Source organism: Myripristis murdjan, chromosome 7, assembly GCF_902150065.1.
Source record: "Myripristis murdjan chromosome 7, fMyrMur1.1, whole genome shotgun sequence".
Lineage (NCBI taxonomy): Eukaryota > Metazoa > Chordata > Actinopteri > Holocentriformes > Holocentridae > Myripristis > Myripristis murdjan.
Window position 1 is genome coordinate 16,691,429 of NC_043986.1, and position 15,664 is coordinate 16,707,092.

The 15,664-nt window shown below is 38.2% G+C and overlaps 1 protein-coding gene across 1 annotated transcript in view; it reads left to right on the top strand.

The window, feature by feature from the left end:
• Positions 1-14,038, top strand: part of LOC115362595 (deoxynucleoside triphosphate triphosphohydrolase SAMHD1-like) — a 31,802-nt gene extending 17,764 nt beyond the window's left edge. The window contains exons 14-24 of the mRNA XM_030056568.1: positions 1,067-1,210; positions 7,496-7,651; positions 7,942-8,042; positions 8,164-8,272; positions 8,370-8,461; positions 8,597-8,712; positions 9,287-9,426; positions 10,546-10,641; positions 10,803-10,907; positions 11,126-11,263; positions 13,063-14,038. Of these exons, the coding sequence (XP_029912428.1) occupies positions 1,067-1,210; positions 7,496-7,651; positions 7,942-8,042; positions 8,164-8,272; positions 8,370-8,461; positions 8,597-8,712; positions 9,287-9,426; positions 10,546-10,641; positions 10,803-10,907; positions 11,126-11,263; positions 13,063-13,215 (1,350 nt within the window). The 3' untranslated portion in view covers positions 13,216-14,038. The remainder of the gene's footprint in view (positions 1-1,066; positions 1,211-7,495; positions 7,652-7,941; positions 8,043-8,163; positions 8,273-8,369; positions 8,462-8,596; positions 8,713-9,286; positions 9,427-10,545; positions 10,642-10,802; positions 10,908-11,125; positions 11,264-13,062) is intronic.
• Positions 14,039-15,664: the final 1,626 nt, after the last annotated feature.

Here is a 15,664-nt window from a genome sequence, read left to right on the forward strand (position 1 = left end):
CTTGGTCATAACTACCAAATGTTCATTCAGAATTTTAACCCTTTAAATGGCACTTTAAATTTAAAAAAAAAAAAAAAAGTTAGAAACTTAGAAAAAAGTTACTCTAGAATTGTTAGAGGATTCCTCCTAAAACTGGCATAAAATATTATATATATATATATATATATATATATATATATATATATATATATATATTTTTTTTTTTTTTTTTTTTTTTTTTTTTTTTTTTAATTTTTTTTTTTTTTCACTTTCACTCACCCACATTGAGGCCTGTGCATGCATGTGCAGTGTGTATATGTGTGTGTAAGAGACAGAAAAAGAAGCAAGGATACATATGATCTGCCCCCTATATTTTATAGCTGCACACATACACACGTGTACACACACACATACAAACACACACATATCATTCATCAACACCCATATCAACGCACACGCACACTACTTTTGGTCAACAAAAACAGCAATGATAATGCACAGTGCTGCTGACAAAGCCCATATTTGCAACTGTGCCAACAGCAATGTGAAAAACTGAAGAAATAGAGAAAAGTATTCAAAGTCAACAAGTAAAAAAAATGTCATTATGAATCATTTTATACCTGTTCTTTGTGAGGCAGGTTGGAGGAATGGCCTTTTAGCTTTGTGGGATATCCCCTGGAGTGTCTGCAGTGCTGCAGGCTGATCTCAGTTTGGGTTAGGTGGTGCTTAACATTAAACCCACCAAAAAAGTAAAACAATTTTGTGTCTTATCCTTTCCACATGTGCAACGTCAGCCTATAGTTCAGGGAATGGGCAAATCTGTCAGAGCACACTGCTAGCCTCCAATTATAATAGTGATGTAATGTAATGTGTTAATCAATGCATTTGCCTTCTCACTTGTCAAGCCAGTCTAATGGTCTCTCGTTTCTTATGTTAGCTTTAAATGGCTGCTTGCAGATACTTGTCCAACATTTCTTTTTCGCTGTTTGTCACTGCCCCTGATTGGTAGTTTTAATGCTCTTCTTTCTCACTTTAGTCTTCAGTTTATGCCTTAAAATGGATGTTATGTTGCTGTCTCTCCTGTCAGGTGTCCAAACTCCTCCCAGCTGACTTTAATGAGACGTTCCTCAGGGTCTACTGGAAGGGTGAGCCTGATGATGATGAGAGCCTGGAGACAGCCACAGACAAATTTAACAAGTGGTGCACCAAAAACAATTTCCCATTGCTTCAGGTAATAGATGTTAGATGCTAAAATATATTAAATTGTCAAATTGACCAGAAGTGCTGTTGGTAGCAGGAAAGGAGGTTTCTTTTAGATCCTTCTGGTTTAGGGTCCTGTGCAATATCCTCAGCCTCAGCATCCCCAGTTCAGCCACCCAAGCATCTACATACTATAAAGCTTAGTGTTTAATTTGAAATAGGGCTGAAGAGTATGGTAAAACAAGTCTTTGACAAAATATATTAGAATAATTTAACCTATTAACAGAATACTCAAAAACTCTTTCAAAAAATGTTTCCATCATATCCTGTTTCCTTTTCTATAATTTCTTGACTGCTGACTTACCACATAAGGAGCCATAAAACACTGTATGTAGATACAATATGTGCATAGTACAGGAACTCTGAAAGGCAAGAAAAAGACATTCAGGAATATCTTGCATCCAAATAAGCCAGTGCTACAGCTTGCATGTTATAATGCAAAATGTTATTTGTTATTTGTCTTGTCTGACTTGTATTCCATTATGTCTCCGTACAGTGCTGGCACAATGTCACTTGCAAAAAATAAATAATTGGCATTAAAAGAATGGCAACTGGCTGCTGCACTAAAGTAGATACATCAGAACAGGGGCGGGAAAGGGGCAGTGATGCGTTTTGTCTGGAGCCTAACATTCCTTGCACATCCCGACTTTGGATGGGGATTTACAGCAACCCAATACGTCTTTCAGTAAAGTCAAGTTGTGTTCATGACTCTAATTCCGTTCAATCTACACAGCTCTGGTTGATGCTAACACGTTTGTATGATATTTGCAGCCAGAGGATGGAGGTGAAGATGAAGCTGAGCCTGCCGAACAACAGCAGGTTGAACAACAGTGAAGGAAAAGGTGACAGCTCCAGAGCAGAAAGTTCAGAAGCTGGAAAAAGGAAGGCCAAAATTTGAATCAAAACAACATGAGTATAAAAATAAGTAAATCATGAGCAGTCTGAGAAGTCTGAAAATGAAAACAACGATCTTTCCTACACATATCACTGTGATTATATTATATTTTCCACATATATACTTTTTCTGCACTTCCAGGCTTAATTGAGTACTCACAACTTTTAACAGTCCATGGACTTTTAAAGGAAATTGCAGCTATTTTGAACCTGCACTCCATTTTCTTATTTTTTGGTATCATGATGATTGAAGTGCAGGACCAAAACAGTGATCTCAAATAGCTGAATACAAAAACTGATTAAAACACCCACTGTAATACTCGCACTGTTTTTAATTACAAGTAGAATATGTTTGAAACATAATAACATAATACATTCACCACAGTAGCAAGAAGCAAGATAAATCTGCTGTGGTTCGTTTATGGATTTATTACATATTGATAAATACAAATTATTTTCCAAGTAGACACATTCCAGTGTTGAAAAAAAAAATATGTAAAGAGCACTTTCAAACTGAGCTAACAACATCACACTTCATGTGTGAATGCAGCAGCAAAAGTAGCAAAAGTTTTAAACATTATGGATCCAACTGTTGAGATTATGTTTTGGCCCATGTCATTTTAATGCTGTTATCATATAATCATATCATTAAGGGTGAAGGCAGTATATTCTCACAGCATATACTCAACTTTATGTGTTTCAGGGGTTGGTTTATTCAATTTAAACTTATATTCATGATGTTATTGTGTTTTTGTTTTGTTTTTTGTTGGGTTTTCTTTGTCATTGTTGTTGGTCAACTTAAACAGTCAAAGGAAGTCATATGCACTTACATGTATTCCTTGTGTAATGGAGAAGTGGAGTCGTATCTTTAGAACTGAAATCAGAGATTTCCACAATTTGCCTACTTTGTCTCCCTGTCTGATGATGAGATGTTTGAAATGATGTTCAGACAAAGGTTGCCAGTGAACAGTTTCACTGTAGTAAAATGGCATTTTCAAACCAGGTCTTTTTTTGTGTGACAGTGGGCAGTGACACTAATGGAGGTGGAGGTGTGCTATTATGTTTTACTGTCCCAGATTTAAGTTTTAAGTTGAGTGTTTAACTTGTGGTTTTGTGGGATTGTTGGATTTAACACATCTAATGATATTTTATTTGTACCTATGAAATTATGATTTGTTCTCATATCATTTTGACTTGGAGTGCATTTATTGTGGGTCACTGTCTGTGTTCTTAGTTTGGTTTTAAAATAAAGCTTTCTTTGAATCGGCCGTGCCCTCATGCAGTTACGCTTTTTCAGCACCAGAGGGAAGCATGCACTCAGGTGTTTGTTGACAGAGTCAGTGTTCAAGCTCATTTCTACAATCTGGTACACAACTTGCCATATGCTTATACAAGGCACAAATTCTACATTTATCACATCAGTTTTGATCATAACTTGTAATTATTATTATTATTATTATTATTATTATTATTATTATTATTATTGTTGTTGTTTTTGTTGTTGTTGTTGTTGATGAAGAAGAAGAAGAAGCAGAATTCTCATTTTAGGGTGAATGTGGTTGTTTCTTGGCCTAAACGTTTAATAACACATGAGTTGGATCTTCAACAATTTTGAAATACATATCCCATTTTATTTGACATCATCAAATATCTGACAGTGGCTAACTATGCAAATAACTTTAGCTGTTCGGTGCCTTTGACTGCCTTTCTAATATAGCAGAAATGCATAAATACATAAATCTTTTTAAAAAATCAAATTCAATTGAATTTTGACTAAAAAATACATTAATGACATGGCTAATACTCAAATAATAAAGTGTACCTGGAGCTACCTGCACTTCGGTTCTAGCTGCAGGGAAAATGTTTAATTTTCAAGAGCAGAGCTTGTCAGCTTTTATAGTTTTTTTTAATTATTATTATTAAGTAGCCTATATTCTGCTCTTTTTTTTTTTTTTTTTTTTTTTTTTTTTGGATACGACATTTTTTAGAATCGCATGGAAGTCCACAACTAACATTTACTTTTCAAAAAATAAATAAATAAATAAATAAAAGCTTTTAGTAGATATGGACTACTTTTTTCGTCATCGCAGCTGTATCAGATGCCTGCAGGTGGTAGGCTATAGATGCAGAATGAAATTCATGTATGCAATAAAACAAACATGGTATATCTTGAGATGTGGAATATGAGACAGCATTAGAGGTAGAGATGCTGCCTGCGCCTCTACAGGGATGCTTTGGTGCGTCAATAATCCTCCCAGGTGCTGTTGCTACAGTGAAGAGGGCCCGCAGCCGATTGTGGACCGCCTTCAAAATACTTTTCGGCCTATGTCAGAGATACATAGCCTACTTTTGATGCTGTAACGTGGCCTATTAAAATCCATCATCAGAGGTAGTGATAGGGAATCGACCCGCCCATTTCTAGGAGAAATGAAACTCACAATCTCCTGGGTTCGTACTTTAAATGCACATCTGCCCTGATCAGCTGTGAGGGCGCGACACCAAACAAACTCTCCTTTCTTCGATTGACATGGACGGCCAACAGACAATGAAGGTAACATGCACATTATAAGATAAAAATTTCAAGGTTGTGTAAATTTTCATTTTTCCTCATCCTCAGGTGATAAAACTACCTTCAAATTCTCTGTTGCTCTGGCTAACATTTGTTCTTTGAGTGTCTTCTTTGTGTGGACAGTGTTTCCAGTGGTCCTAATGTTTATCTTCTGGGTTGGATTTTAAAACTAAATGTCATATGAATACAAAACTTTTTGGCAGGCAACTTTTAAATTCCAGCATGTCAATATACCAGAAGACATGTAGACTTTTTCAAATTTATTCTTGTGTGTTCTTGTGTGTTTTCTTTTTTAATGTTCTTAAATGGCACTAAGGAAGACTGCGCCTTTCAATTTCGTTGTGCTTGTTGCAATGACAATAAAGACATTTCATTCCATTTCAAACCATCATATCAAATTAATTGTATGGGATTCATTATGTCTTCACTTACGATAAGCGTATTGGTATTTTCTTTTATCACAGACACGTGTATTGAAAGATTTATTTTTCATACCTTGACATGTTACACCTCCGTAAAATCAGCTGATTGAAACGCATAACACAACTCCACCCGTGTGACCTTCTGATGAAGACGGAAGCTTTCCGTCGAAACACACACACACACACACACACACAGAGAGAGAGAGAGAAAGAGAGAGAGACAGACAGCCTGGCCAAAAAAAAAAAAGTCGCCACCTGGATTTAACTAAGCAAATAGGTAAGAGCCTCCTATTGGATAATTACTGCACAGGCGATTATCTTTCAGCTGGCAACAGATGAAGTGCATCGAGAGAATGCCAAGAGTGTGCAAAGCAGTAATCAGAGCAAAGGGTGGCTATTTTGAAGAAACTAGAATATAAACATGTTTTCAGTTATTTCACCTTTTTTAGTTAAGTACATAACTCCACGTGTTCATTCATAGTTTTGATTCCTTCAGTTAGAATCTACAATGTAAATAGTCATGAAAATAAAGAAAACGCATTGAACGAGAAGGTGTGTCCAAACTTTTGGCCTGTACTGTATATTGAACACTTTTGACCTAAAGTGGTCATTCTTTCAATCAAAATATGTCCTGTGTAAAAAAAAAAAAAAAAAAAAAGATTCATACACAAATATGAACTTTACATGAAACATTCCTCGCCAAAAATGTCTTTCTATATTATGCCTATATTATTATTACTCCCAAAATGTTTTGTGCAGTCCATTACGCGTCGACTAACTAAGCTAGATAATCAGCAGAAAAATGTTCCTTTCTTTAAAATGGTATTCTGTATGTGGTCACTCATCCACACACTTAATTTATTTGATTTCAGGCACATGCCAATCTTAGAATTAATCCAAGGCTGACCTGTCAAGCAGCTGAGGTTAGCTGACTAATAGGCATGTGATTGTGGTATTCAGGCTGATAAGTTTCAGTGAGATAGGAGCTGCTTTGCATCAGGGCCGTGCAGAGACATCTGGAGGGGCAGGTGCTTAAAGTTAAAAGGGGGCAGATGGAACACAAATTTGAAACACCATAAAGAAACGTACCTTACAATATAACTGGTTGAACTGTAGCAACGTTTGCTACAATTATTCCTAGTGCGGATAATGAAGTAAAAAATAATTGAATAATGTATTTAAATATTTTTGTGATTTTATTCAGTTTGACTATCCAAAGTTCTAAAAGTTATATATTTTGTATGCATATTATATTTGTGTGTAAATGTTATAAACAAACAAGTAATGATACAAAAATGAGAGATTGAGAAAATCACAATTCAAATTCTTCTAATTGTTGGAACATAATTTTGACACAGTTTGAAAGCCCAAAGCCTTACCTTTCTCATGATACCTTTTATTTTCTGCTTGGACTTACTGTCATTGAGATAAAAGCATTTGTTTGACTACTACTTTTAAGCGATTCTCTCCCAAGCACCACTGTCACTCATGCTGTGTGCTTTATAGAACCTCATTTCTCTCTCAGTCCACACAAGCCAAGAGCGACAACACTATGCAACCTACAAACAGCATAGGGCTGTTGGTTGCAAGGGTGGCAAGCACATCAAAACTTCTTCAGAAACTTTACAAAGTCTAGTTGTTATTGTTGTTGTATTTATACTGTAATAGTCCAAAATTATGTAAATATGCATAGTGCATTGTTTTAGTGAAATAATATAGTCTATGCCTCATTGCCTCTAGAAACATAGGAAAAACACTGCTTGAGAGTAAAATAATACATGACATCTCTCTAATGCACTTTGCCCATGATAAGAGAAACATACAGAAACAACAAGAAGCCTGACATACTTTTTCCCCACAGCCCGCTGTGTGGTTAACTTACTCACTCACTCGTCTGACTCTGCACACAGACGACACAGAGGATGCTCATTGCTCGCTTCACTTCGTCAGTCATCTTGCAAGAATACACTGTGCACAAACGAATACCACTGCAAAACCGACTCACCGGACCAGCTGTTTACTCCCTTGGGTCTTCTTCGGTTTCACGAGACTAGCAGTGGTCGTCTCTAGCTGCTTAGCAGCGCTTAGCTACATGGCACATCTGGGCACGTCAGGGCAGTGAGGTCCAGCTAATCGCAGGACCATCCCCCCCCCACCCACCCCCCACCCCTGCATGTGCCAGCTTTGCATGGTGTCATTATGTAAGTTATGACCACAGACTTAATGTCTGGGAAAACATGAGAGAGATAAGATGTGCCATTTCTGTTTGTGTCCTGCGATTCTTAAGCAGATAGTCTGTAATTTTGGTTTCTATTTTAAATTGTGAGTCTGCACGTTCTCACATTATTGTGTCTGTGTGTTTGTGGTGCAGCACGAGGAGGCCTCTCTGGCCATGTTTGACTACCTAGTTAGTGATAACAGCCTAGAGCCAGTGATGGAGGAACACGGCCTGGTTTTGCCTGAGGATCTGATCTTCATCAAGGAGCAAATCGCAGGACCACTGGGCACCAAAGGCCCTCTCAATCAGGTGTTGCTGATGAGTCACACATTGACAACCTGGGGCAACCAAAATGCAAATGCCATGCAAGAACAGATGTTCAATTTGAAGAAAGTGGAGGGCTCAAGGCAGGGTTTTTTTTTAATTCTTTATGCATTCAACAACAAGTCAGTGGCACAATCCCTTGGGAATTAGTCTGCCCCCCTTCCACACAAAAACACACATAAATGTATTGTTCATTTCAAGTGGCATTAAACTGCCATAAAAAGTTCTAAATGTCATGTCACAATAATCCCATTATTTTGCTTCCATCTCCACAGTGGCCGTACAAGGGTCGATCAGAGGACAAATCTTTCCTCTATGAAATCGTGGCGAACAAAAGAAATGGCATTGATGTCGATAAGTGGGACTACTTTGCCAGGTGGGGGTTGTTGATCAATTAGGATAATTCACTTTTGACTGTGGAATGATAATGGTCAAATATCTTTAAGAATAGTTTGACCTCATCTGTTATTTTTCTCCATGTATCTATCTCCTCTTAGGGACTGCCATCACTTGGGCATCCAGAATAACTTTGACTATCGCCGCTTCCTGAAGTTTGCCAGGGTGTGTGAGGTGGATGGGCAGAAGCACATTTGCACTAGAGACAAGGTGATATCTACATGGCCTTTACTTTCAGATATGATTTAAACAGCAATCCATTCACATGATTAGTTGTAACTAAACCATGTGGGAATTTGCTCTACAGGAGGTAGGCAATCTGTATGACATGTTCCACACAAGAAACTGCCTCCACAGAAGAGCCTACCAGCACAAAGTGGGCCATGTCATAGAGAACATGTGAGTGCTCTGACTATGCCAGCAATTATTTTTTTGGTAATGTAGCTTGGCCTTTTCTCCCATGTGGGTTGTCGCCTTTGAGCCATGATTGTAAGCTGTTCTCAAAATGACATTGTGTATGGTGTCATTATCCAGGATCACAGAGGCCTTTTTAAAAGCAGATAAGCACATCAAGGTTCAAGGCTCGGGAGGGAAAATGTACACCCTTTCCACGGCCATAGATGACATGGAGGCCTACACCAAGCTGACAGGTCAGTAGAGGCCACTGTGAGCTGTTGGCTTATGTTTTTACAGCGCGAAGGAGCAACATGGAGATAGTCAGGATATAGCAGCACCAACTGTTCCAGGGTTAATAAAAACTAAATGATTATCTTCCAAAATAATGTTGCACTGTCCAGACTCTTTCTGTCTGACTTGTTGTGTGTCTTCAGTGTCATCACTGCCTGTACTTAGACAGTGGATTTCATTGTAGTGAACTTTATGCCCTAGTGCATCTTTAGATATATTTCTATTTTTTTTTTGCTTACTCTATTTTACTTTATTTTCTGTTTTCACTGTTTTTTACACATAGCATTTTGTCTTAGTGACCTGAATAATGTGATTCATGCTTTTATTTTTTCACAGCTTGACCATTGTAACTCCCTATACACCTTTTTTGCCCAGCAGAGTATTTCCAGATTAGTTTTGCAAGTACAAAATAGCATGGCTGGGCTAAAGGATGACACTCAGAAGAGATGGCATGTTGCTATACACTGTTTTTCATGTGTCTTACTCCATTTTTACTGTAAACCCTATCTGCAACCTATGTCTCTGTCCGTCTTGTAGACCATGTGTTTGAACAAATACTCAACTCCCATGTCCCTGAGTTGGCTGAGGCAAGAAAGATTCTACACAACGTTGTGTGTCGACGCCTCTACAAGTGTGTTGGCCAGACTCAGGCTGAGAACCACATTACTGACACCCAGGTGTGTTCTTGTGTCTGTGTGTATTAGTGTACATGTGTCCACCTGTAATCTGTCATCCACTTATTTATCTGTAGCCGCAGTTACATTCTAAGACGCACTGTGTGAAATTGCATTGAACTGAGAATGGTTGCGACTAAAGCGACCAAAAGTGGAATAAGTACAAAATTTCATGGTTGAGTTTAGGGCTGTACCTGGCTGTACCCAACAAGACTGATACCCAATAAAAGGCCACTGATTTAATTTATTTATCTACAATTTCCAACCTATAGGCAGTTCATTCTTTCAGTCATCATGGGTTTACTACAAATTACAGTACAATATATTTGCTGATACAAAGCATATTATCATGATGATAATGAGGAGAGGAGAGATGAGGAGAGAGGAGACACTGCACCACAGACTGGAGCTGACCTGCTAAATACTGGGTTCTGAGTGGGCGAAAGCATAACATAGCCACTAATACAATCAAGGCCATAGGCTGCAGAACCCCGTGCTGGTGAGATGATGCTCTGTGAGGCAGTAGCCTGGACGCTGTAGAGCTCCAAACCAAGTGACCCTGATGTGCTTGACTGCAGCGCTCAAAGAACACATAACAACACTTAGTGATAATGGAAAATGTGGACAAGATGGTCCACAAGGTTGAAACATGTGCCTTGCAAATAAGCCTGAAACCACAGGAGTGAGCAGAACCCGAGCTCGCTTTCACCAAACCATTGAAACACAGGCAGGCGTGAACAATGTCGTCTTGCAAGCACAATGCTGACCTGATGCTTCTGGTCCAGATAAGAATGATTCAGTATTTTACAGGATGACTGGCAACCCTAGATTTGCATGATAGAAATTTTATGACAGTAATTTGAAATTATTTTATGATACTCTGCACAAAATGCCCAGATTTAGTGATGGGTGGCCGTGTCTAGTGCCTGTGGTAGGGGAAACACTGCAACTAACCACTCACTGGTTTAGAAGATAACGCAGTATGAGCAAAATCCAGCTTCTTTGTGTCCACACCTGTTACTTAATGTGTCTAGGCCTCTATAGGTCTAGTCTTCAGTCTAAATGTGTTACCATGTAAGGCTCTCTTACTCTGCCATCTCTCAACCTCTTTCTCCTCCACAGGAAATTTGTCGCCATTGGGCAGGTGATGTGGCCAAATCTAAGCCTCAGAGTGGCATCCAGGATGTCAATCTGCAGCCAGAGGACTTCATAGTTAGTGTGGGTATCTAGTCCAATGTTTTTTAATCTCATTAAATATATTTACTAATCACTCCAAAAGAAGGGATTTTGTTTTGTGAAGTTATTTTGATTATCTTTTCTCGCTTTTATGCTCTGGGAACTCAAAATTGTTTATGACTTCCTTCTGCCTCATCTTTTAGGTCATTGAAATGGACTATGGCATGAAAGGAAAGAACCCCATCAATAATGTGCGTTTCTACTGCAAGAATGACCCCACCAAAGCAATCCAGATACGCAAGAACCAGGTCAGAACTAAAGAAGTGACCACAAAAACCCTCTAGACTTTCTTTGCCAGAGCTACTTATAGCTTTAAATTGCTATTTTCTCTGTGCTTGTTTTTCTTTCTAACATGTAGTGGCAGTTTGTCAGACACCTCTGATTAGTGGTTTCACTGCTGTTGATCCTTGCTGTAGTTTTAAGTAATGCCATAAAATGGATATTGTCTTGCTATCAATCGTCTCAGGTGTCTAAGCTTCTGCCAGAGCAGTTTGCAGAGCAGATGATCAGGGTCATCTGTAAAAAAACTGATGACAGGAGTCTGGAGGCAGCCAAGAAGCACTTTGTCCAGTGGTGCATGGACATGAACTTCTCAAAGCCTCAGGTAATGTCCTCTTAAATTAGATGATGAAATGTATTAAATTGTCAAATTTTCCAATAGGATGGCTAGCAGTTTTGCTGGTAGCCACATCACATTGAAGAGCACGTGCAAGATCATGGGCTTCGGTACCCTCCCTAACCTTTCTGTCTCATTCCTGGACCATCTGTGTACAATTCAGCCGTGTAAACATTTAAAATTTTTATAATTTTAATAGTGCCCCATCCTACCCTGACCTTGTAAAGCGACCTTGGGTTTTAGAAAGGCGCTATATAAAACTCAGCTATTATTATTATTATTATTATTATTATTATTATGTCATTATCAGTTGCTTAAACAGTCGTACTACTTAATTTGAAAGAGCGAGCAATACTATCCACAACCTATTGCTGGAGTCTGTTAACAGAACACTCAACTATAAATTGTTTGTGTAGGATCTCAGACATCCACGTCATGGTTTTCCACATAGAGTTGAATTGAGGTCAGCTGGACTATTTGTAGATTCTTGAAGACGTTTCACTTCTAAGAAGCTTCTTCAGTTCTTGTACCTTTCATACCTGGAGCTCCCCACCAGTCTGTCAGAACTCACAGACTGGTGAAGAATAATTACTTGATAGAATATTCATGCCTAACCCTAAAATGAAATCAAATCTCTCCACACACATACACGTACAGTAACCACTATGTCAGCTTTATGCCAGCATAGTTTTGTCTTGTTTTTATTGTATTATTGGTAATGCATTTTTTTTTTTTAAAGGCATGAGGCAGCTATATTTTCATTTTAATTATTTATACCAGAATCGTCCCAATGAGATTAAAATCTCTTACAAGAGAGGCCTGGCCAAGAAGGGTAGCAGTATACATAGTTTATACACAACTTAAAAACTCACAGCAAGACAACACTAAGCAAACAGTGCAATACATCAGAAGCACATGTAGTAAAAACACAATCAAATGATCATTTACAGTTGTTGATAGACTCTGCTTCCCTACACTTTACAACAGCTTTAAATTCACTGAGAGCGACTACTTCCTGAAGTTTTTGTCTCCCTCTGTAGGCTATTGCAGGTACAATGTATAGAAAACATAAAGGCTGTCTTGCCTAACTCACACTGAGCTTTAGGATCTGTCACAAGTACAATGTCTTGTCATGTCTTGTCCCGTAGAAGCCACTTTTCTGGGACATATAGCAAGATAAATAACAAGGGAGTCTACCAAGAATGGCCTTAAGATAAAAAACACATCATTGACTGAGCCAACATGCAGAAAGACACAGCCATTTAACTTTTGAGCGTAAAACACAACAATGTTAGTCTTCTACCATTTGTAATGACTCTCAAAGCTCTATGACACACTGCATCCAAAATGTGCAGACAATGAGCTGATGCATTCATATACAACAGATCACCATCATCAAAAACAGGCAAAAATGTATTAAGTTGGACATCCATACCTGTCTCAGGAATGTCCCTTTTTTTTAAGTTTCTCCCAACCTTCCCCTTGTTGTGGAAGGGTGGAAGAAACACATCATCCTCTCTACCTCACAAAATGATGAGCTGCGCAAGTATTTCAGAAAGTAAGTCAGAAGTATCTGTATGGTCCAAAGTCACTGCACCCTGTTATCTGTGCCAGATTCTGTGCAAAAAGACAACAGACAGTATCCAGTTCTGTTTCATCATGTATAACACTGCCTTGAATACTAACCTTGGGGAGCCAGTCTCCACATTGCATCAGCGTGTACATGTGGACACTGCTCCTCTCCATGGAGACTTATTGAGCTCAAATAAATTATTTTGCACTTTCAGGATGGAGATGTAATTGCACCTGAGCTCACCCCTCTGAAAGCAGGCTGGTCAAACAACAATGAAGGCGAGGATGATGAAGACGACGGCTGCAGACCAGTGAATTGGGAAACGGTGAATGGACAAAACAGAGCCAAAAAGCAGATTCTCAAGTAAAGATGAAGAGGGCAAACAATACCTAGTTTTTTGACTGAGTAATGAGACAGTCTCTTGTTACGTGGAAGTCAAAATTATAATTTTTTGTGAGTGTTTATCAGCACAGAGAGCTAAAAATCATGAGTACTATTTGAAAGTTTCAAAATTGCATGCTCAGGGCCTGTACTTTTTTTGTAAAGGTAAATTAGTAAATTATTTTTAGCCCATTTTATTTCAGGCCTCTCTTTTGTTGGCAGTTTTATATGTCACATTTTAAATTATATCCTCTTTTTATATTATGCTACCACAAGCAACCCACTGTCATGTAATCACATTTCCCTCTTTTCATCTTTGCTCTGTATTTTGAATTCTATAATAACATGGTTGCCTGATTATTATCTGTCATAATCATCCATCATAATCACTCAGTTGGTTGTGGTTAAAGGTTGCTATGAACTATCAATCATGTTTAGCTACACTGTTTTACTCTGTTTTAAACTTCAGAGTAGTGTGTTTTTACAGCATACAGATTTCAGGGAATTTCTATTCAGGATGCATCTATATTCATGCTGTTTTTTTTTATTGCATAAGTGCTTTAAACAGCAGGCTTATCTAATCAGCAGTCAAAGGAGGTCATAATGAACAAATCCATTTTGTGTGTTCCAGGGTGGTTAATTGTTAGAGAGCATTTCAGTGTAGTTGAGCCTTTAGTTTGTGGTTTGGGGATTTAAAAAAAAAATGTAATACTGTTTGGTCTGAAAATGTTAATTTCAAGTTTGTTTACAACTTGTTTTTAATTTGAATGCATTACTATAGCTTAGAGTTTGTGGTTATTTTGTGGTTTATGTTGTACTATATTTATTTTATTCATAGAAAGTAGCTCATCTTGCCCATTGCTTTCTCACTCTTTACCACTATGGTTAAGACATTTTGGATACCAGGTTTTTTTTTCCAACTCATCAAGTTTGCCTCAAATGACTACTGCTTGTATGAAAAGCTGTTTTGTTTTTTCACTATGTGTTTAAAAAAATACATATATTTTTTGGGAAAAAATGTAAACAGAAACCTACCCAAAGACATTGAGACATCCTATCAAAGTGATTCCTGTTCAAAAGGGGCTGAGAACAGATAATGTCTACCAGTGGATTGAAAATAAAGCTCTCTTCTCTGCTGTCTTTGTGCAGTTCACCTTGTTCAGCACCAGTGTTGGGGTTACCGCAATTCACATCACATTAGTTTTATGTAACGTGTTACAGATGCTAATCAAACAATTCTGTCCTTACACTGAAAAAGTTTTTTCAGTGATCTGCATCATGGGCAGATAGAAAAACAATCTTCAAACATGCTATTCATGCATGCTGGCGCAACACTCGCCTGACCTCTCATGACTTTGGAGTTGGAGCAGGAGATAGGACTAAAATAGTAGAACAGCCTGTGACATTTAGTGGTGGTACTCATTTAGAATTTGTTGCCCAAAAAGAGAAGAAGGTGATGGTAAAGTGCAAACTGTGCCCATGCAGGCCAGAAACAGCTGTCCAGTGCAGAGAACACATGACAACCTCAGATCTCTCCAAGCATCAGCACAGGCAACACGCTAACATGAAAGTTAGAAAAAAAAAAAAAAAAAACTGACCTGGAGCACAGTTACTGTTTATTTATTTTTCAGCATTAGTTTTAGGATGATTTTTTATTATTATTATTATAATATGGGGTGGGGAGTTTGTCAGAAGAGGTGTTACAGTCCAAACACATCACTTTGTCATGTCATGTCGACATCCTAGTCTCAGTAAACATCAGCACCAACGCTCCTCATGCTGGTTGTGGTGACAAATTTCAAAAAGCGACCCAAACACTTCACCACCAGCATGGACATGACTGGTCACCTCATTTCAACTCATTTAGGAAATTGCTTTCATATAACATTACTGCATCAAAAACACAACAAAATATTCACCTCTGATTGATCAACTAAGCGTTGGCAGGAGCATGCCACCCAAAACACATGCACACACACACACACACACACACACTTCAGCATCATGTAGAACTGATTGTCCAGTTTTTTCCCAAACTATGTGGCGGAGTTCCTGCAGCTCTGAGGAAGACCTAAAGGTGTGAAGTCAGCAGGGTTTAGGGACGATGCAGGAAAGGAAGGAGATATCAAGAGGATGAAAATATGAATTTAATGTTGCTGCTTCACTGCACTTTGTGATAAATTATATTCATCCTGAATTTAAATTGGGTAAAAACTGACCTTTCCTTTCAGCCAAGAGTGCATTTGTAGTCTGTAGTATGTTACTGCAAAAATACTTAATTTGCTGTGTTTAAGCATGGTTTCTAAAACATGCTGACCCCAAAAAGTGCCCGTATATACACTGTCGGGTCAAATCAACAGCCCAAATGGGTTGAAATTATGACTTAACTTTTTTTTATGATATTCTATATAAGGCTTACACCACCATATAACAGT